The sequence below is a fragment of the Arachis hypogaea genome, chromosome 6 (genome assembly GCF_003086295.3).
Source record: "Arachis hypogaea cultivar Tifrunner chromosome 6, arahy.Tifrunner.gnm2.J5K5, whole genome shotgun sequence".
NCBI classification, from domain to species: Eukaryota; Viridiplantae; Streptophyta; class Magnoliopsida; order Fabales; family Fabaceae; genus Arachis; species Arachis hypogaea.
This window is the reverse complement of record NC_092041.1, coordinates 8,546,382-8,570,303: the sequence shown is the minus strand read 5'-3', so window position 1 is coordinate 8,570,303 and position 23,922 is coordinate 8,546,382. Positions and strand designations below refer to the sequence as shown.

General features: G+C 36.2%; 1 protein-coding gene and 1 pseudogene across 2 annotated transcripts; both read left to right on the top strand.

The window, feature by feature from the left end:
- The first annotated feature begins 2,433 nt into the window (after window positions 1-2,433).
- Window positions 2,434-12,894, top strand: LOC112695826 (cysteine-tryptophan domain-containing zinc finger protein 3-like). Of its 2 annotated transcripts, XM_025748320.3 has the most exons (14): window positions 2,434-3,236; window positions 4,026-4,098; window positions 4,258-4,388; window positions 4,543-4,944; window positions 5,053-6,383; window positions 6,720-7,123; window positions 7,241-9,078; window positions 9,162-9,322; window positions 9,577-9,737; window positions 10,149-10,309; window positions 10,475-11,244; window positions 11,329-11,442; window positions 11,830-11,884; window positions 12,441-12,894. In XM_025748320.3, the coding sequence occupies exons 1-11, from the start codon at window positions 3,057-3,059 to the stop codon at window positions 10,667-10,669; spliced, it is 5,037 nt and encodes a 1,678-aa protein (XP_025604105.1). In that variant the 5' UTR covers window positions 2,434-3,056; the 3' UTR covers window positions 10,670-11,244; window positions 11,329-11,442; window positions 11,830-11,884; window positions 12,441-12,894. The 2 variants fall into 2 exon arrangements, with proteins under 2 accessions (XP_025604105.1, XP_025604104.1); XM_025748319.3 differs by having other exon boundaries at window positions 11,329-11,884.
- Window positions 12,895-15,140: 2,246 nt separating this feature from the next.
- Window positions 15,141-23,607, top strand: LOC112695827 (homeobox protein LUMINIDEPENDENS-like; annotated as a pseudogene).
- Window positions 23,608-23,922: the final 315 nt, after the last annotated feature.

Sequence of the window (23,922 nt, the reverse complement as noted above, 5' to 3'; positions counted from 1 at the left end):
AACTGCAATTCTGGCTCAATTAATTCCAATTCAAGTCCATTGAAACTCCAAACTAAGCAGAGTCCAATTAACATCGCTCAAAAGCACAAAGATCATCTAGAATAAAAATTTTGCATTTAATTATAATTTGTTTTTAATTTGAATTTCATTTAATAGTTTAGAAAACCTATATAAAGGCATCAGTTTCATTTTAGAAAGGGGGAACGCTGGAGTAGGCTGCAGTAGTAGTAGGCAGCCGTAGGAGTAGGAAAGGAGTAGAATAGAAGGCTCTCTTAAAACACTACTTTTATATTTCTGCACTTTTACATTTCAGTGTTGAATTCAATTTGGCTTACGCAATTTTAGTTTCTGATAATTCTCTTCTGCAAATTTTCCTTTCTGCAGTTTTACAATTCAGTTTACATTGAGCTCGATTTTAATCTTCTGTTCCCATTGCTTTCTGCTCCCATTGCTTTCAATTTACTTTCATGCAATTTAAATCTTCTGCAATTGTTCTGAATTTTGATTTACTGCTTCATTTAATTTTCCAGCACCCAATTCCCTTTACATTTGCTGCAATTTACGTTTCTTTCTCTTTAAGTTTTGCTAATTTACCTTCTGCACTTTATACCCTCTGCAATTTACATTCCGCCAATACAATTTCACCCAATTCACCATTGTTAGCTTAACTAAACTGATCACCTCACTAAAGTTGCTTGATCCATCAATTCCTGTGGGATCGACCTCACGCTTGTGAGTTATTATTACTTGATGCGACCCGATACACTTGCCGGTGAGTTTGTGTGGAATCATTTTTTTCCTCATCAGGTTGTGAGAAAATATGGTTTCACACGCTTGCAGTAATTATGGTTGCATTTGTTTATAAAGACGGGACATTGATACAAGTAGGGGTGTCAAAAATTCCTAGGAGGCGGGGATCTCTGCCGAAATCATCCCGAATGGGGCCCCGATGGCAGGAAATTTTTCCTGTGGTAACGGAGATGGGGGACAAAATTCCCCCGAAACAGATGCAGGGACCCGAACGGGGATTCCCGTCCCCGTATTTCCCACAATCCCCGAATATATTAAATTACTTAAACACCCTTAATAATTTATATTTTAATTTGGTTTTTTAGTCATTTCACCACCCATATATATATAGAAAAACTAGAAACCCTAACTCCTCTTCCTACACACTAGCGCCGCTTTCGAATCAATAGCTCACCCTCACCCTCCTCGCGAAACCCCACCCCTTCTGCGTTCTCTCCCTCGTCTTTGCACCCAGCGTCCCAGCCAACCACCTCCGACCACCTCCGTCGCGGCCTTGCTACTGTCCGTTTCAGCTGGCCCACTCACTGCGTTATCACCGCACTGCACCCTTCGCCCTCTTCCTTCGCCAACATCGTTGCTCTGGTGTGTCTGTTCAACTCTTGCGCTGCCACCGTCAGGTCGTCTTGCTTTGTTACTCCGCGTGGTCGTTTTGCTCAACTGTTGTCCAGATCTAATTTCACCATGGTCTAGATCTATGAACTCAGTCGCCAAGCACAAGGAAGATGGCGGAACTGGCTCAACCTTCGTTGTCGCGTTCCCAACTCTGCGCTGTTCCCACTTTGTCCTTCCACCTCGTAGGCTCAAACTCCATCCCTCTCTCTCACCTTTTTTTTTTCTTTCTCAATTTTTGTTTTAATTATTTTTTTTTGTTTAAAAAAGAAAAGGCATAAAAGAGATCAGATTTCGATAATCTTAAAAGTGAAGTGACACGAATAATTATGATATGGGAGATAACAAAAAAAAGGTATTAAATTTCTGTATTTTATTATTTTTGTGATGAATGATTATTTTTTTTTAAAAGTGTTCGATATCAATTAGGTGGTTAAGATCACTTTAAAACATGAAATAAAGTACTTTTATTATTATTATCATCATCAGTTTTTTCTCGTTTTATTTGTTTTGGTTAAGAGTAAGATCTGTTACACTATGCGATAATTTGGATTGATTATCAAAATATCAATAGTAATGATGATAAAAAATAACAGTAGTGGTAATAATAATAATGGTAATAGTAGTAACAATGAAGTATAGGTTATTTTAAAAAAAGTAAAATTAATATTTAATTTATATCATTATATCTTATATATTATCACTAAACGTAATTTATGTATCTTTGTATTTATATTTCTGTGTGTATTTGTATGGTATTGTATTTTATATATTATCACAAAACATATGTTATGTATCTTTATATTTATATTTATATTTTTTTTGGTATGTACTTGTAGCTGTATTTATCTATCTAGTATCAGAAACTCTATCCAAACACTGCTGTAACAAACTAACAATGTTAGTGTAGTTTAGCTGAAAAAAACAGGGAAGCACGCGGAGGGACGCGCCTTATCAGAGCGTGCGGGTTGTGAGTAAATATGGTATTGGTAGAGATGGGGAACATATAAAACGAGGAGCCAACAAAGACCTAACCAAAGTGGGTAGAATGGTTTTCTTTCTCTTTCTCTGTTATCAACTTGTTTTCTTCTCTCTCTCTTACCGTAGTATTTAATTTAAATTATACAAATCTAATCCCATTTGATTAACTAGATTATTCATTTCACGTAAATAAATAAAAAATTAAAATTAAGACAGAGAGAGAAAAAAAACGCGGCTGCTGTATTCACCAAAAACAGAGACACGGTGAGAGAGAGAGAAAGAGAGAGAGAGAGAGAGAGGGACAAACTCTGTGTTGATCGATCTCAACTCCACAATAACGAGATTCAATTCAAAGTTTCTCAGAATTCAAACACAAAACTTATTTTTTAATTATTATTATTTTTAATTTTCGTTTTTGTGCTTCCCTGTTCTAATTCTCGGAGGTTGTCGCTTTAATTCTCGTTCCGAGCTGTTTTTGAGCTTGTGATTCTACGCGAGCTTGCGAGATCGTGTAGAATTTTCATTCTTAAGCTTCTGGCTGACTGTTTTGGTGGAAGTTTTTGAGGTGGAAGAGAAGGTTGGGATTTTAATGGAAGGTTCTCAATGCAGAGGTTTAAGTTTGGGGGTTTGATTTTGGTGTATTCTGGTTTACTTGAATGATTTCTGCTGGAGGTAGGGATGCGAGAAAGGGGTTAGGTTTAGGGTTAGAGCTTGGATTAGGAGCTGGGAGAAGAGAGATGGTGGAGTCTGAGCTTGAAGAAGGTGAAGCATGCTCATATCAGAACCATGAAGATTATGACGCCACCGTTGATCCCGATGTTGCTCTCTCTTACATTGTAAGGCTTATGAAGATTGCTCTACTTCGTTATCTTTCTGATTCGGAAGCTTTGAATTGTTGATGTTTACTTGTTTTAGCCTGCTAGATCCAAAACCTGAAATTTGGTTGGTATGGTTTATGTAATTTTTGTGATTTGCTGTGCTGAATTGTGTTTTGTTAGTGTGAGTTGAATGGATTTGGTGTTTTTTACATTAAGGATGTTAGAGACGGTTTTGGATTGTTGAAGAAATCTCTGGTCAACCCGTTTGATCAGATGTTGATGGGAATGCAGTTTGAACTAGCTTGGTTGTTTAAAAGATTTCTCAATCTCTCCTTCCCTCCCTTTCTGTTTCTCTGGTTTTTCATGGTTTACCTTTTTTGAAGTAGAAAGTTTTCCATTATTGATGTGCTTTTTGCTTCAGTTAAAAATGCTAAAAATTCACAGTTTTGGAATTTCCTTTCCCTTTACATAAACTTAAATACAATTTCCACTGTGCACATACAAATATTGGAGTCATTATGTGTGTAGTCTGCTTATTAATTATGAGATAGCATGAAATGCATACATTATATCAGGTCCATAAAGTGATATAACTTATGGAAATTCTGTTCCTTAATTTGTAAACTAGCCGACTGTAAGATGGCTAGCTGACACATCCAAATGTATTGGCATATGTTTCTATATTATTAACATGCCTACATTACATGTATTCAACTTCATTAATATAATTTGAGGCCTTCTTCAATTTTTAATCATCTATACTTGTTATTTTCCTTGATGATTTACTTTTGGCTTTCATTTGATAAGGATGAAAAAATCCAAGATGTTCTGGGACACTTTCAGAAAGATTTTGAAGGCGGGGTGTCTGCAGAAAATTTGGGTCAGTTTTAACTTGTTATATATATATATATATATATATATATATATATATATATATATATATATATATATATATATATATATATATATAGTGTATAGGCCTACATAATGAAGGGTTTTTCTCCCACTTATAATATTTAGTAACATACGATCATTCCAGGAGCAAAATTTGGTGGTTATGGATCATTTTTGCCAACCCATCACCGTTCACCAGTTTGGTCTCATCCAAGGACTCCACAAAAAGTTCACAGTCAAAATACTCCCAGATCTCCTAATATTGTGCAACTTGAGGTACATTCATTATACTAATATGGGACAAGCATGTCCGTTTTTTTTTTTAAGTATAACTTTGTAAGTAAATCGATGATTATATGCGAGGTTTATGGCTTGCGTTTTGATATTTTTTCATTCTTGATTTACTTCACATTAATACTTTACTATACAGAGTGGGCAAGGGGATTCTGTACAATTTTCAACTGGAGCTCAGTCCTCAAGATTTGGCCCAGGTTCTGCTACCTCCTCAAGGCTGCCTGCAGTTAAGGCACCCTCTGTAGACGATGTAACCAATCAAGAAAAGTGCATATCAATCATTGGTGCTGAGGCACTCACTTCTAAGTGTGACTCCCTAAACATGAATGCAACTAGCATAGCAGACCAGAAGGTACTGAAGGTTCGAATAAAAATGGGGCCTGGAAATTTGACAACACGTAAAAATGCTGCGATATACAGTGGACTCGGTCTTGATATGTCACCAACATCGTCATTGGATGACAGTCCCTCAGAAAGCGAAGGAATTTCGCGTGGTCCTCAAGATGCACCCTTTGAATCTCCTACAAGTATCCTTCAGGTGAATTATCTTCTTACAATTTGATTCTCCCTTGTATTCTTTACATTGGGCTTGATGAGGTTTAGAAGGTTTATTTAATTCAACTTTTATAATGTTCTATTGGAATAGGTTATGACAGTTCTCCCTATGTTGTTGTCACCTCTTCCTAATGATCTCATTGAATTAACCGAAAATGAAGTACATACTCGAGATGGTATTCGTCGTACTTTTCTTATGGATGGACCAGAAGGTTCTGGCATGCTGCTACATGAGTCTTACATGGCAAAAGGTGACAGAAAATTGTCAGGTGGGAAAAAGGTGAAGTCTTTGGAGGGTCACGAGTCCTCAGTGGAAGTCAAGGGTAGCAATAAGAAGAATACTCGGAATGATCTTGGAGCTCTTTCAACAAAGGAACAAGGTAGAAATGCATTGAACACGGAGGAGTTAGTTTCACAAACCTTGAAGCTACCACTTTTATCCCGTGATGATTTGGTAAAGGATGTTGATGGACCATGTAATTCATTGAACGAAACCAAAAAAGGTATAATGAGGGAGAAGACCGCTTCCGATCTGGCAGAAAAGGAATGGGTGGAGCCAACATTGGATGGAGTGAATGGTTTTGCTGAGAGGGCAAAGGGAGGTGCAGGGAGAAAATTTGTAGGAGGGAAGGTTTCTGAGGACAACTCATCATTTTATGCACCAAAGGACATTCCTCTTGGCGATAAAATTTGTGACTCAGGAATAACTGAATCTAATGTCTCCAAAGTTACGACAGCATCAAGCACTGAATTTACAGAACCTCCTAAGAAGGCTTATCAAAGAAACAGTCTGCGTGAACAAGACAGTATAACATTACCTGTTGTGAAAGAACATCCATTCCCTGTGGGAAAGAAGAAGTCAAAGGGAAGTAATAGCACTGTGGCTATAGAGAAGGAGAAAGAAAACTTGAAGACTGGATCCCCATTGGTTACTAAACTGAAAAAGAGTTCTGAAGATAGTTCAGCATCAAAAAGTGAAACTGAAGATGTCAGAGTACAGAAGGGTCTTTTAAAGCATAGAGATACTTATAAAGATTTCTTTGGGGAATTGGAAGAAGAGGACAGAATGGATTCAACGGAAAGCCCTAAGGAGGCTAAACTGAAGGACTCTGAGGTGGCTCAGAGGAGCATGTCTACAATCAATTGTGGAGCAAAGGAGAGATCAGCTGATAAGAAAGTTGATAAACCATTAACAGCTGAAGTATACCCCAAAATGGCCACAAATATCTGGTACACCGGAAATGGACATGGTACTGATGCTGAGAATGAGAATGTGAAAGGAGTTTCTGTCATGATGGCTCCTGTTGATACAGAAGATCATTGGGTACTATGTGACAGGTGTCACAAATGGCGTCTTCTTCCTGTTGGCACAAATCCTGATAGCCTACCTGAAAAGTGGCTCTGTAGTATGCTTGATTGGCTGTAAGTTCTACTGAGTGGTAAACTGTTTTAAATATATCTGTGCAGACTTGAAATATCTAGTGCCAATAAGCTTGTAGATCAATTTGAACTTACCCCACTCTTTTATGATTGGGGTGTGATGATTGATGTTGAAAGGTTGTTCCTCCACCAGGCCACCTATCCTCCTCCCCTATCCAAGTGCTTGTACCTCCAATTTGACCATAAAAACAATATCTATTTTACTTGGTAACACATGATGTGAACTACTTATATTGATTTCATTGAATAACACATTAAAGTCAGTACATAAATCATAAATGTTTCCACTTCGAATTAATTATGTGCATAATTGTGCAGGCCTGACATGAATCGCTGTAGTTTTACTGAGGATGAAACCACAAAAGCTGTGATTGCATTATACCAAGTGCCTCCTCCTGATGGTAAAAGCAACCTGCAAAATGTCTCTGGGAGTGTTATGGTCGGAGGTACTGTGGCAACTGTTCAGCATCCTGATCAACACCAGCCAAATAATGATCTTAATGGCATGCCTGTGGGGAAGAAAAAAGTTGTGAAGGATTCATCAAATTATGAAAATAAAGATGGCTTTTCTCAATTGTCATCTTCTATAAAGAAAAATTTGCCATCATCAGTGAGAAGTAGGAGCTTAAATGAAGTGCACAAATCTCCTGTTGTCAGTGAGGCTGATGTTCCAGGGGAGAAACACAAAAATAAGCAGAAGTTGGAGAACAATTCTGATGGAGGTAATTTGAACCACTCTGTCATTGTGCTTTTTAACTTGGTATTAAAATAAATACTGATGCTCAAAGACCTGTTGAATTTCTAGAACGTTATCATCATTTGTCAAAATGTGTTGACAGGTGATACAAAGAATATGAAAATGAAAAGCCGGAGGGATCCTGATCAAGATTGTTCTAGGCCAACCAAGAAAGTTAAGACTGACAAGATACGTTCTACTGATGAAGAATGGATTGCTGGACAGAGTGGGACTACTAGAAAGGCGAGCCATGGCTCTAATAGCAGCTTTCCAACTACTTCAGTTGGTAAAGATCGATCTAAACAGAAAGACCGCTCTTCTTCGAGGGACTCCAAATCTGAAAAAGACAGGCTGCAAATTTCTGCTGAGAACACAAGAGATAGGGGACATGGATTCTTGGACGAAGCATCCCTGGATTTAGGGAACTGTGATGCTGTTGACAGTGTTAAAAAGAGGAAACTGAAGGAGTATCAGGATGCTCAAACATGTAGTACAGGGAATCCCCACCTTCAGGGGAGCAGATTTTCTGCACAGGAGTTCAGTGATTCAAGGAAGGAAAAGAAGACAAGAAATTCAAAATCTGAAGGGAGAGAATCAAGTAGCAGTAAAGGCAGTGTTCGAACTGACAAAAGAGTTGGTCATATGAAAAACCATAAATTCAGGCAAAATCCTGGGAGTTCACATGTGAGCTTGGATGTAATGGACAGTTTAAAAAGGGACGTGGGATCAGCGCAGGCTTCTGTAGCCACCACTTCCAGTTCTTCTAAGGTTTCTGGCTCACATAAAACCAAAGCCAGCTTGCAGGAAGTGAAAGGCTCACCTGTGGAATCAGTTTCTTCATCGCCTATGAGAGTTTTATATACAGATAAATTTCCAACCAGGGAAGCTGCGGGGAAAGATGAGTCTCATGATACTGCCGTTGTGGATAGTCCAAGAAGATTCTCAGATGCTGAAGAGGGTGGAAGTGATCGATCTGGAGCAGCTAGGAAGGACAAATCTTTCACAATGGTCCATAAGTCTGATTTTCAGAATAAGGGTGTTAATCATACATCAGTTGCTAAACCTAAAGCTCAAATAACTGGCCATCATACCAATAGTGGTGTGGGCACTGTTTCTCAAGATGGTACTTATCCTATTAAAGAGCAGATCAAGAATCAATGTGAAGACAGGACTGATACATATTGTGCTAATGTGTCTAGAATCCTGAAGAACAATGCTGAATCAGATGTGAAGGGCAACAAGGAGAGCTGTAAGTCAGAAAATCCTGCAGAAACTGTCAAGAATACTAGTACTCCTATTCAGCCACTAGACAAGTCTCCTTTATCCGAGGCAAAACAAAATGATGGCAAAGTTAAGTCGCAAGAGAGGTCTGGGTTCAAGCCTGATCAAAGTGAGAATATACATGCTGGCAAGAAAGATCTTTCAGGGAAAAGTGAGAGTAGCAAAAAAGAGAGTCATTTCAATAAGGGGCTCGACTTTCAAGAAGTTGGTACAGATGCCGTAAACAAAAAGGAGGCACTAAATACTCCAAGTCAGTTGCCAGACTGTCATGCTGAAACATCTTCAAAGAGGCCTCTTTCAGAAAGAACAGATAAAGAAGTAATTGGAAAAGGGAAGTCTTTGTCATTGTTGCCCTCTGGAGGAGCTCAAGTTGAGCCATCAAGTAATTGCCCACGACCAGTTGTTGGTTTCCTTAAAGGAAATGGAGATGTGAAAGTTGAGCCTTCCAAAGTTGATGATGCATCTAAGTTGCCGAAAAAGCAAATAAAAAAATCTGATAATCAAAATGGAACTCAGCAAATTGGTTCAAGAAATCCTGTACCTAATGGACACAGATCTAAGGAGCTTGATGCCCCTACTCCAATTAGAAGGGATACTCATGCTGCTACCAATGCTTTGAAAGAAGCTAAAGATCTTAAGCATTTGGCTGATCGTCTTAAGGTGTTTTACATATTCCCTTCTATGGTTTTATTTCTTTTGGTCTTCTTGCTGCTTATCTTCAAATTTTTGGGTTTATCATACAGAATGCTGGATCCACACTGGAGGGCACTAGTCTCTACTTCCAGGCAGCCCTCAAGTTTCTTCTTGGAGCCTCTCTGTTAGAATCTGGCAACAATGAACATGCTAAACACAGTGATGTAATCCAATCACTTCAAATATATAGCAGCACAGCAAAATTATGCGAGTAAGAAAATATCTTCATCATCATGCTTTAGTTTGTTCTGAAGATTATTTTATCTCTTATTTTAATTACTGGTATTACCATTCTCTTTATTATTTATACTTAAATTGGTTGAGGTGGAAAACATGTCTCAAAATGTCACTAATGTATTTTGCATTAAATATTTTAAGTTGATTATATGTTGTATACAACTCTGGTAAACCTTTTATGATTGGATCCTGTTTTTAATCATGGTCATGATATTTTCCACTTAATAGGTTTTGTGCCCATGAATATGAGAAATCAAAAGATATGGCTTCAGCTGCTTTGGCCTACAAGTGCATGGAGGTGGCATACATGAGGGTTATATATTCTTCTCACAGTAGTGCAAGCAGAGATCGACATGAGCTCCAGACAGCTCTACAAATGGTTCCTTTAGGTAATGAATTATGCAACTCACTTGCAGGTGCAATAATGCTTCCATGTTGAAGTTGTCACATTCCATTGTAATTTTATTTGACATCCTGCAAATCACATCTCTATACAAAGTTAAGATTCAGCATATATATGTTGAATATTCCTCCTTTCGTATATCTATATATAAGAAGACCATGTCGGAAGAATTCCATAGGGCATAGTCATGAATATAGATGTCTTTGCCTGTAGTGTGTTATTGAATGCATCAGCATAGAGAAGGAAAGTAAATGACATTTTGAGGAAGTTCCAAAAGAGAAAATAACGGAAAGTATATGGCTAATTTGATGTCAAGTAGCCTAAAACGTATTTTCCCGCTGATCATGTGGATAGACTGATGTCTCTCCTTTGTTTTGAACTTTGTTTCATTTGTCAGGTGAGTCTCCTTCATCATCTGCCTCTGATGTTGACAATGTTAACAACACTACAGCAGCTGATAAGGTTGCCTTATCCAAGAGTGTAAATTCGCCCCAAGTTGCTGGGAACCATGTTATTGCTGCACGAAATCGTCCAAATTTTGTGCGGCTGCTCAACTTTGTAAGTCTATATTATTCCTAAAGGAATTTTTGTAAAGAAAGCTGTTGAAAGCATACATTGGCACAGCTACAGTGCTAGCTTACATACATTGTTGTTTCTTTTATTCCCTGGGTTGGGTTATATGTCCGGATTGATATTGAAATAAACGACATGTATCAATTGCAGGCTCAGGATGTTAATTTTGCCATGGAAGCCTCTAGGAAATCATGGAATGCTTTTGCAGCTGCTAATTCTAGTCCAGGCATGGACAAGAAAGCAGGAGGTATCTGCTCTATTAAGAAGGCTCTTGATTTTAGCTTTCAAGATGTGGAGGGTTTGCTACGTTTGGTACGGATTGCCGTGGAAGCCAACAATCGTTGAGGGTCAAGTTAATTATGAAATTGTGGGCCATGACAAGTGCGTTTCTTGATCATATTTAGAACCTTCACTGTGCAGAGATCATCTAAAACCCAATTATGATGGGGAAAGGCTATGTTGAATCTCAAAGCATTCTTGCCAACTCGTGAAGTTAGTGTTGTATATAGATCTGTTGCCATACACAGTGAAAGGGAAGTGTCAATTTACGGTCAGGGGAATTTAGCTGCTTTTTGTCGTGTTCAAGAATGGAAGCTTTGGTAAACCCTGAGATACTGTGGTGGCTTTGGGATTCAGAAGTCAGGTGCTGTAAAGCCGATCTTTAGATGCTTTGATGTGTCAAATGATGCTACATATAGGCAGACGTGGCAATTTGAAATTAGTTGCCTTCGTTTGTTCTGTTCTCATTCTGGAGGAATTCTTATTTCTTCAATATGTAAATATGTAAAGTTATAAGTGCTGGAGAGAGATTTATGGGTTCTTCGATTAACTGTGATTATCCTTCTACTGTTGGGAACTGCACTTTATCCTCTTTGTCCAGTCTCTCTACAGGAATTAAAGTCAAACAGAGTCTGACTAAAGTGAGCCCTTCTCTTTTATTAATACATGAACATGTTCGTGTATGTGGCCATAATTTTTCTGATTAGATTTTAACTTATTTGCAGGTTATCTTGTACAAATTTGGGATTAGTCATAGAACTATATTGTTTACTCTTCTTGTTGATATAGAACAAGCAGAAAATAGAAAAGGTGCGATGTACGGCAAGAATTTTCAGCAGGTGATGTTCTCAATGGTTTCCATGAGAGAACCAGAACCAGGAGGGTCTAGTAATGTGCAAGAGCCCAAGAGAGTAAGGAAGCTGTTAGGGTAGACTCGAGACTACCATCATGTACTCATAACAATCACCTACAACACACCTTATCCCATATGGTAGTCTCGAGTCCGCCCTGGCAGCTTCCTTACTCTCTTGGGCTCCTACACAGTACTGGACCCTCCTGTTTCTGGTTCTCTCATGGGCTCTTTTGGCTGTGTTCGCATCAGTTTGTCAACTTATACAAGTGCTTCTGATCATGTGAAATTATTTTGTTGTAAGTAAGTGGATGTCAAGGCTCTCTGACTCTTGATTGCATTTCATCTCTCCTTTCTTCACTTGAATAAATATTAGAGGATCAAGTTAGGCATTGTGCAAGCTGGTTGCTGCCTTTTGCAGAATCTGACAGGTATGTTGTCATCTTGATCAGTGGCATTGCATAATGCATCATATTACTGTTAAGCTTGCACTATTATTTGTGTTGTGCTTGGGGAACTATTATATAGGTAGCAATGCTACTTTTTTTTATTATAAAGTTCAATTTCAGTCATTTCTATAGCCCATTATAGAAGATTATAAATGGATTTTACCATAGGAAATCATCAATGTGCATTATAATCCTAATTACTAGATTTATTCGGATAACAATATTATCTGTTACTTTACTTATTTTTTTTAGAGATAAAATGTTAACCTGTAAGAGAACAAGAGTAGGAATACAACCCTTAGCATCTTTTTGTGTTCGCCGTCTCTGCTCATGCATTTTTTAGCTTCCTGTTCTAAAAATGCTTTGGTATGATTTATACCGTTGCAACAATTCTACAAGTTTTACCTTTGAGGATCATCTTATTCTCCATACTTATATTCATTATTCATTTATTTATTTTGTTTTCCTGTCTTAGTGGATGGTTATGTTAGTATGTTATGTGAGTATTGTAATTTGAGAGCATCATCTATGGTTGCAGGTTAAGCAACTGATGCAAACTTCAGATGAAGCTACAATTTAGTTGGCCAACTCTGTAACTGTCCGAAAGCTACCTTAGTGCAGAATTTTCCTCCCTTGTAATCTACACAGAATAAATGAGAGTAGCAACCAGCAAGTGTAGGGCACTTGCACTCCCTTCCCTCCCTCCTCTGTTGGAAGGGCCTGGGACAGTTTCGGGCATTCAATATTGAATTTTGACACTACCAGATTGCCTGCTCTGATTTTTAATGTACAGAGCTAGCTATAATAATATTCTTTGCCCGTTTGGTTCGCCTTGTCTGATCAAAATGAGAAGAGAGTCAAATATTGGGGAGTGTAAGATATCTACAACTTCCCCATAATTATTGTATATTCTAGTGAGCAGATAGTGTGACAAAATATTGTCTTAATTTGTATCAAGTTTATTTGGAAATAAAGTTTAATTTTACTTTCAACGCGTTATATGCTTTAAAATTGTTCTAACTTCTAAGGGCTGTACTCAATACATATTCATACCATACATAGAATACAGAGATCTTATTGTAACATATATTAAAAAAAAAAAAAGAGGAGCCCCACAAACATGGCTTTTACTCTGCATAAGAGTATCTTTCTTGTTCAGCTGTTCTAAACTCGAAATCATGTAGTCAGTGTTTGTGTTTGATGATCAGATTATGTTTTAGGATTTTGTTGACAAGGGATATTTCTATAAAAAATTTTAAAGTTTTTTTTTCCGTTAAATGTGCAACACATATTGAAAATTTTAAATGTTTCATTTTTCAATACAAACTTATTATATTAATATTCTTAAACAAATCTTTAAATACACTTGTTAGCTAATCCTTATGTTGTAATATTATCCCTTATTGAATTATTTTAATATTATTAATAAGAGAGAATTAATACAACACATCAAAATAGAATTAAAGATAGAACTAATGTAAAGTATAGAATTAAAGTGTATTTCAATCATTAAAGATAAAATTATACGAATTAAATAAGAAGAATATTTTAAAATTACGTACAAATATTAAAAAAAAAAACTCCATTCTTATTCTTGTATATAAAGACATCTTAATTTGTTAGAATTACTCATATATATATATATAAGTAAAAAATTATAATATCTTTAATAATATTTTATGAATTTAATTTTGATATACTGTCAGTGTAAAGTAGTTTTACATGTACATCCAATTATATAACGGCACATCAACCAAAATAACTACTTTTCACATTAACTTGTAAATGATCATAAAAAAATAAATATGATTGTAAAACTTACCACATCAAAATTAAACTCATCTTTACTGATAATTTATTATAAGCGAGTAATCTTTAATTTTATACAATAAACTTAAAAAAATAATAATGTTACTTTTATTTTTTTATAGTGTCATTCTACACATAATATTTTTACATTATATATCTATATAAATTTAAAAAACAAAAATGATGTTTTTAAAATAAAAATTACAATATTCATTCCCAAATTAAAATGCAATCTCAGATTACTTTTCAATTAATACATAGAGGCATAAAATTAACTTTGTAATACAAAAGGCTTAAAAAGTATAGTTTGTTTTGTAGATAATTCTCAATTTAGTACTTAAATTTATATAGTCTTAATTTAGTCTCAAAAATTTTAATCATTTTTTTTTAAAGATAGTAGGCTATATTTCATTAATCATTGAAAAATGAAATATAAAGATATCCAAAAGCAGGACAGCATAATAAAAGGTGAGAATTTCCCAAAAGCATTACACTGAAGCTATTTATCCAACGGTACATGGTCGAAAAATGAAAAAAAAAATCTCAAAGAAAAAGAATGAATGAAAAATTTTTAATCGTCTTTATTTAGTCCTTAAAATCAAAATTGCATAATTGTACAGGTTTTAGTATGTTAGACTAACATAACAAAATTAATTTATAACTAACATTATTTAAATTGTGTAAAGTATATTTTTTGTTCTTAAAGTTTGACAAAAGTTTTAAAATACTCCTAAGTTTTATTTTGTTTCAATTTTGTCTCAAAAGTTTTCGATTTATATCAAATATACCTTTGACAGCTAATTTTTCAAAAAATTTAAGATCGATTCAACAACAATTTCATAGGAACAACCCTCAACACAAGCAAATCAAGCATAATTTTCATACATTATTATTAGATTATCTTAAATTTTTTGAAAATTTAGCCGTCAAGTATATATTTGATGCAAATCGAAAACTTTTGAGACAAATTAAAACAAAATAAAGTTTAGGGATATTTTAAAACTTTTGTCAAATTTAAAAGACAAAAAATATACTTTATTCTTCTAAATTTTATTATTTAACTCGATTTGATTTGATTTATAACAAATTAAAATATATAGTATTATTCGATAATTTTTAACATACAAACATTACAAATAAAATAATATTATACATCTAAATATTTTTATAAACTAAATTCAATTAAATTAAATAATAAAATTTAGAATAATATTATTCATAACTAAATTTTATTATATTAAGCTAACTTAATTAAATTTAATTAAAAAATAACTTAAATATATAATATTGTTTAAAATAATTCCAAAAACTAATATAAATTATGTTTATAAACTTTAAAAATTAAATAGAGATAATTAAAACTTTCGAAATTAAATGGAGAGTGCAAGTTCAGATACGAGTATTAATTCGTTTTAACTTTTAATTAATCGACGTCAAAATTAGCTACATGAAATTCAGCGGTATCCGAACATGGCCTAATTCTCTCTCATCGGACCCAGTCCTCTATCTCACTTTCTCTCTCTAGGATTCGGTTGAAACCCAAACCCTAACTTCGGTTCCCCAGCGGCAACCACAGGGGAGAAGCTCTGGGATTCAATCTTGTTGAATGTGTGTAGCTACACATTCACGGCGAAGGAAGCTCAATCTTCGACGATGGACTTCCCGAACGACGATTTCCTTGAGCTTCCGATTGGGAACTCCGCCGAGTCGTTGCAGAGGTTCTTGGCTTCGCAGAGAGACCTCTTCCACAGCCAGATCGATCAGTTTCAGGAAATCGTCGTCACGCAATGCAAACTCACCGGCGTCAATCCTCTCTCTCAAGAAATGGTGTGCTTTCTATGCTTCTGTTAACTATGTATCTGTTTCTTTATCGCTTTATTTTAATTATTTGTGGATAAATTATGGCAGTGCAATGATATTAGCTGTTGATCAGCTAAGAGCTAAAACCTCTTAGTGCATTGTGATCGTGTTTCAATATTTCTGCCGCTGAAATTCAATGCTCTTTAGTTAGATATATACTTCAGCTATAAATTTGATCTTGTGCTTTCCTAATATGATATTTTGACCTTTTTTTCTTCGTCGTGTTTTGTGCAGGCAGCTGGTGCTCTTTCAATAAAGATCGGTAAGTTTCTTGCATTCTCATAGTTGGATTTTAAGTTATATCTTTCACATGTAGCTTGGTTATTGTTTCTTTCTCATACATGTTTGAGTTAATTCGAGTTAACCTTCAGCTAATCTTTAGTGATTGTTTCAAACCTTTCCCCTGCCTGCTTGTTTCATGTCTAATGTTTCAAGCTAAATCCATTTTCAGGTAAAAGACCAAGGGATTTATTAAATCCGAAGGCCGTTAATTACATGCAATCTGTTTTTTCTATTAAGGATGCAATTAGCAAGAAAGAATCTCGAGAGATTAGTGCTTTATTTGGTGTCACAGTAACACAGGTGTTCATAGCACCTCCTGTTTCATATAATTGCTCTTTGTTTCTTTCTAATTTATTTATATTTTTTATTACATATTCCACCATTCCTGCTGTGTATTAATTTTTACAAGTTTTTGCACTTTGGTTTTAGGTGCGTGACTTTTTCAATGGTCAACGCTCTAGAGTGAGGAGATTTGTTCTGTCGTCAAGGGAGAAAGCATTAAAATCTAATTCTTGTGAAGAACCTCAGGATGAGCTAATAAACTCTGATCCTATGAGACCAATAAATCCAGCTCCCTTAAATTCTATCATGCCCAGCAATGCTGAAGGCGCATCTTGTTCAACGCAGGATGCAGCTTTGTCTGACCTAGATGACTTAGATAAGAAATTCGTTGATAATATTTTTAGTCTAATGGAGAAGGAGGAGTCATTTTCTGGGCAGGAGAAACTGATGGAGTGGATATTGACAATACAGAACTTTTCAGTGTTGTTGTGGTACATTATTAACTTTTCTAAAATGGTTTAGTAATGTTGGATTTTAATTATTTACATTTTCTTATATAGTGTCTGACTTTCTGTGCTGTATGCTTTTAGGTTTCTGACCAGAGGAGGTGTGATGATTTTAGCAACTTGGTTGAGTGTAGCAGCTGTTGAAGAGCAAACAAGTGTCCTCCTTCTTATCTTGAAAGTAAATTTGGATCCTGCGGTTAAGTGTTTGCTTTGTTTCAATTCACACATAACTAAATAATATCACTCTTTGGTTAACTGGTTTTCAGGTTCTTTGTCATTTGCCTTTACACAAAGCCCTTCCTACACACATATCAGCTATATTGCCGTGTGTTAATAGATTGCGGTTCTACAGGACATCAGGTGTACTTTTTGCTCTTCCTGTCCGAGTGCCCATCCGGCATTATGATTTTCCCTCAATGCTCTCACCTTTCTGAATGCCTTAGTTTGGCCTTATATTATCTGTAGATTGCATCTGAATGTGGTGGTTTGATAGCTTATTATGTAGTAGAAAGATTTGGTACTGATAACTGCCTTACATATCTTGTTCTAGACCTGCTAAATATTTTGCTCTAGTACAGAGGGTTGTTAATGGTATTATTGATATTGAAGGTGGGGGATGAGTTGACAATTAAATCTAATTTTTCCTTTAAGGTAGCTCCCATCTCTTTCTTGACAACCAGTTACTTAAGAGATAAGATATGTTAGGTTTAGTATTTGAGCTACAGAATTCATTTTAAGGTTGATTAATATGAAAGTTAATAACATACATGATCTCACACTTAGTGCCCGTAAATAACTTTAAATATAAATTTTGGAGAACTGCAGCTTTTTGTTTTCTTAGCCAATAGTTGTGCTCACTTGATAAAGTTTGTGAATTATAATCTCACTGATTTGAGGATCAGATATATCAAACAGGGCAAGGGTTTTGTTATCGAAGTGGAGCAAATTATTAGCAAGGGACCAAGCAATGAAGAAACCCAATGGCGTTAAACTTTCTAATGATGGTCAAAAAGATAAAATGTTCTCTCAAAGGCAAGATTGTGTATTGTTTTCTTTTTCCATGCAGAATTTGTTGAACCTCCTTTCTCAACTGTATATTCTCATCCGTGCAGTATTGGTCAAATTATGGGCTCTGAATCATGGGATTCAAATATGAATGTCCATGTAAGTGTTTTCTCAGAGACACATTTTGTCTGACTTTGGCTTTTCATTTTTTCTTAATAATTCATTCTTGTTTTCAGGAAGACATTCTTGCTCTCTCTAATGATCATTCAGATAATTTCAGGTGTGTATAGGTTGTGGCTGCTTGCTTTATTGCATTCAGTTATTTTTATTCCCATGAGTATTTGTGCCAATAATCCTGAGTCGAGTGTATGATTGTTTGGCCATATCTGTTTAATTAACATCACTTAGTACTCACCTTTGTTTCCCTATTTGTTCAGGAAACTGGAATCTTCCCACGCTGTGAAATTGTTGCCATCCAGCTCAGATGATTCTAATAAGAAGCTTGCTCTTGGTGTTTCTTCATCTCGTATCCATGGATCTTTGTTTTCTTTTGGGTTGACTTATTCTTGTGAACTTCTGTTTTTCCCTTTTGGTTGGGCAGAATGCTGACAGATTTCCATCCATAACCACAAGTGTTTTAGATCACACAAGAAATATAAGAATGAGGGGAGGAGGGCGGAGGCTTGAATGATGATGGGTGGCTCATAAATTAAATTTGGTTAAACCTTCAGTTCGTGCCTTTTGATTTTCTTGAGTATGAATTTGTAACCCTAAAAGATTAATAACATTAACTATGTCCTCAAATGATAATTTTTGGTCATCAAATGTCATTTTGAACTTGCAAAATATAAGTTTTTGACTATTTTTTATGACATAACATTATTATTAGAGGACAAACTGGCATACTTTTCAAATATAAAATTAATGATTTAAAATCTTCATATTCCAATGGAAGTTTAACAAACTGCCAGTTGGTAATGCTTGTTGTTGGGTCATTCAAAATACAGACTTCTTCACTTTTCATATCCTTAACCCCTAACAGAATCAAATGGCCCTAGAGAGCGCAGAAAAGTGCAACTGGTGGAACAGCCAGGCCAAAAATCAGTGACCAGAAGCCCACAGGCGACAAGAGTAGCCCCTATAAATCAAGGTCGTCCTATGTCTGCTGATGATATACAGAAAGCAAAAATGCGTGCTTTATTCATGCAGAGTAAGTATGCAAAAAATGGGTCTTCCAAGGAAAATAAAAATGTGAAGATCGATGGTTTGCATAAGCATCAGACAAATCAGGCCAGTATTGCAGCTTGCTCTGCTAAAGTTCCTGTTCCACCCAGAATTGAAGATGATAAAAGGACCTCATTGCTTCCCTCTAGTAAGGCCACTAATAGGCTGGAAACATCTTATTCTAAACCTAGAAGGATGCAAATGAACCAGTGTGGGAGAAGTGCAAGAGGGTGCAAATCCCATGGAAGACACCAGCAGGTACATTTGCAACTTTTTTATTGGTTCCCTCAATTATATGCCTATAATATTTGGATAGAAAAATTGCTTAAACACTTGGACAGCTTGGGGGAAAAGAAAATATGGAACACAATGGGAACAGACCACATTTCGGGGTTTCCTAATACTGAGTTTAAAAGAGGTTTGTCTTAGCTGAATCTCAGCTCATGTTCTTGGAGGGAGATTCAGATGTTTTTTCTAGGCTAACTCTTTACTGAACCTTCCCCTTTTCCTCCGCTTCCAGCCTTATATAAGTACACCAAGAATTATGGTCTAACCTCATTCTCTGTAACTAATATTGGTGTTTTGGGCAGTTGTATAAAGTATATACTCAAACAATTCTACTATGTTTTCAAGAGATTAACAAAGATTGCTTTACAGATCTGTCTCTTGGATTTGAGGTTCGATTACTAACTCAGATTCTTATGAGGATTTCAGGATCCTTAATGATTGCCCAAACATCGGCCACTGGTTCAAATTAAACATTTTACCACACCTCTTCTGCACACTTGTGCTAAAGTGGTGACTGTCCTAAATCTGTAACGAAGATTGAGCATGATTTCTCGTTTGCTGATAATTGAATATTAAGAGTTATACTAAATTATAAATGCCAAAAAGGCCATCGGAGTGACGAAGGACCAGTTTAACAAATTTGCAATAGCCTTATGATCATTCTTCCAATACTCTTAACGCAATAACATTAATATCAAAAGTTGAAGTAAAAGAATATCATATGCATAAGAATTATATGTGCTCTATTCCTTTGCACCTTTGCCATGGCCATGTGGAAATCAAATTTATATGAATTTGGTTTGGACTGCGATACGGTATTAATGCTATTATAACTTTTTCGCAGTATTGGGAAAATCAATGGGGAATTGCCATGCTTCACTTGAATGATACCTGATTCTGATCTCTGTTGTATAGTAGTGACAGAAATAGTTGGATGTTCCTCAGCCGAACAAAAGATTTCTACAATTCTGAATTTCACAAAATATAACTGCGGTTTTAACTGTCCAACATCCCTCCCCCCTCAAAAAATTCACCATAGACCATAGTTATGCTTGAGAACACCACTTTAAAAAGTTAATTTTATTATTATATCCGCCCTCTAGATTCTATTTATCGATTTGATATTGACGAGTTAAATCAATCTGAAGCATTGGTTGTAGAATCCTTGAAAACCTTACATTTTGGAAGTGGCATTTTATTCTGTAATTTGTAATCATAATCACATATTTGGGTAGAGCATTGTTATTTATCAATGGTGTCAAGGAGTTTGTGATTTTAGTCATTGCATCTTCTTTACATATTATTCTACAGAGCAGCCTAGGTTATGGAGTATGAATTGTGCAAGTTGTTACTGATATTTTTGCAAGGTTTTGAACTCTGGGTATGTTGTAAAATAAATATTCCCTGCCATAATTAAATGAAACGCAGTGCTAATGTAGTTTGAGACGTGATTGGCATGTATGAGCTTATTTTTGTTGGCTGTAATATTTAAGGACTGTAAAATTTAAATACCAACTGCTTGTCAATCGGATGATGTCTATGCTGCACTCTGGTGTATGGCTACACCTTTCGAAATGGCAACTTAGATAATAGTAGTGTATTTATAACCTAATATCCAATTCTGGATAACACATGAAGGAGTGCGGTGGTTTCATTTGAGTTTTACTACTAAGTTAATTGTGAAAGTTCTGAATCTTGCATTTCATGAATGTAATCGTCAAATAAGATGGAAATCAGTTATTGACAATTGAATCTTTACCACCATTTTCTTTACAAGAATGTAGCCTTTGGTATTGGAATTTTCCTGTCTCTCATTTTTCTTATTGTATGTAGATGCGGTGCTTATCATTCAATTGCAGCCCCAAAAGTTTAATTGGATGCTTCTTTAGAATCTACTCTACCATTAAATTTTGTGAAATAATCCTGGAGAAGTGGAATTGTCATAATCATTTTGTTTTTGCTGCCTGTTGTGTGGTTCATGTTTAACTTGTTTAACTCATTTAACCAATTGCTTTCTTCAACTATTCAGTCACATTTTCCTTGGTTTTCAAATCTTTCCTTTTTTTTGGTCCGTTTCCCTTTTTGCAGAAGTGAAACTCAGAGATACATGGAGTGTTGGTGCTGGTGAAAATAGCAAAGAGGTTGATGTCCAGAAAAACAGAAACCGCAGGGAGAAGGAAACTATTTATCAGACTGTCCAAGAGATACCATCTAATCCCAAAGAGCCATGGGACCTCGAGATGGACTATGATGACACTTTGACACTGGAAATTCCCATTGAACAGCTGCCGGATGTTGATGGTGCAGAACTAGCATTTGCCCCTGATGAGGTTGCAACTCATGCTGTTCAAGGGTAGCCACACCGTCTTCAACCAGTAATGTAGCTGATACTGCTCAACCTGACTTGGAACTGCTAGCAGTGTTACTTAAAAATCCAGACTTAGTATTTGCCTTAACTTCGGGACAAGGTGGTAGCATCCCAAGTGAGGAAACCGTGAAGGTACTTGACATGATCAAGAGAGGTGATATGAACTTGGGTACACATGATACAAATAATGGAAATGGCATTAGTGCAAAGCCCACAGAGATGGTGGAAGTTTCACTCCCCTCACCAACTCCTTCAAGTGATCCAAGAACGGTGCGTGACTTTGAGTTCATACTACAACTATTTGTCAAAGATGTTATCATGTTTGATATCTTCCATTGCAGTTCCATGCACACTCCACTTAGCCATCCCAGCTCGAAATGGGTTTTTCAATCGTGGCCCAAATTGAAGTTCCTAATTGAGTTATTTCTATTTCCTAGTTCTTCCCCATTTCCCCGAGGGAGTTATGGTCAAGTTGTTATGTTCCACGGTGTGCTTCGATGAATGTAAAAAGTGCCATACTAGCAAATAATAAATATAACCAATAGGTTTAGTCTCAGAATTTCGTATTGATAGGGTTCCCGTGGAATAGTTCTGCTTATATTTTTGGCCTTCGGGCTTTGATGTTCATAGGGAGGTGCTGAAAAAAAAAAAACTTTAACTGACCAAGAATGCATGAACGGCCGTTCACTATTTTATTGCAATTTCAACATGCAAACAATAGTTAAATCATTAATATAGTCATAAATGTCTAGTAAAATGAAAATTGGTTTTTCTGTATTACTGACGGCTTCCAATTTTAACAACTTTTCAGAGTGGATGGAGCACAATGCCACCAAAGAATCCTTTTCACGGCAAAGCTTAGCACCAGCTAGAAGCTATCCTGCAGTGGCAACTACCAACTTAATATCTCAGGTTCCAGCAATCGGCACTACAGTAATAAGGCAGCAGCCAACAATGGCGCTTCCATCTTCAAATCCCTTCACTAGCACAGTAGTTTCTTCATATTCACTGCCTCAGGCAACTATTGTACCTGAGACAGAGATGCAACCACCCCTCTCTCTTTCCTCTCTGCATGTACAACAAACACCACTCTCAGATATAGGTTTAACCATGAAGAACAAAACAAGTACAAATCCGTCTTCAGTTAACTTACCCGGCGCACATTCACCTTTAGCGATGCGGGTCAACGGCACCAGTAATGTAAAACCAGTACCTAATATGAGTGTTGAAGACGGTTTGTCTAATTCATTTCCGCAATCCTTCAGGTTGGCCTCAACAACCCCTTCACTTTCAGCCACACAACAACAACAAAGACATGCACACTTGGCCTCTCAGCAAGCCCATTTCCCTGAGCCTTCATACCGCAACAGTGTACATTCCTATCCACCACCACAAATTGAAAAACCAGGTCAAGTTTCAGATTCTTGGAGAGTTAGGCAAGATGTGCCATCATCCAGTTACCATTCCAATAGAAATCAAAACTACTATGACAATGCATATGTTGGGGGTTCCATGCAGGCTGGTCCTTCTTGGGATAGAAACAATCATGCAACAAGGGAACAATATGAAACATGGAGCCCAGATAATAGTCCAACTAGAAATCCTAGGTATGTTCCTGGTAGGAGTTACCCAGAGTCCAGAGTGAATCAGCATGGAAGAAACCATAGGCCTGATTGGTCAAGGCAGCGTGGTTCTTCTGGACATTGGGACCCTGCTAGGCAGGGAAACAGAAAGTGGCATGACGAGAGACGATGATTACTCTGTTCACAAATGATATAGTTCGAAGGATTTTTACTCTATTTTTTACGTCACTCATTAATATTCCCGATGTACAGTAGAATTTGATTGTGTCATCCTGATGAAAAGGATTTTCCTTAGAGAGAGAGAGAGAGAGAGAGAGAGAGGCTCCCTAAAATCCTAAAACTGGCTTCGGTTGGAAGTGGATGTAGTGTAGGATAAGCGTAATGTTCAAGACTTCAAGTACTCGCGGATGTCAAGATTTTTTTTCTACTTGTATGTCAATTTTTAATGATCTCAATCCGAATTCTGAATTTTCAAAAAAGAAAAAAGGAAAAAAGAAAGAATGGTTGTGTTTTTGGTTTTTCGCTTCCTCTCCCATGCCTTTTAAGGGCATTTCAGAATTTAGATTACATGTCAAAATAAAATTCCATTAAGAATTTTCTAGTTTTACATAATATGAAGTACGAGAAATATATCGAGCGGAACAAGGTAATAAAACTCATTTACTCAAACCTTGATTGGGTAAAAGAAAATTAAAAAGAAAAAAAAAATCATTGTGATGTCACTCTTGGGAGCTCCTGCCTTGGTCTACGAATTACGAAGCGCTTCATTTAAGAAGATCAATAATATTGTGTACTCGTGGCAAGGTGATGCAC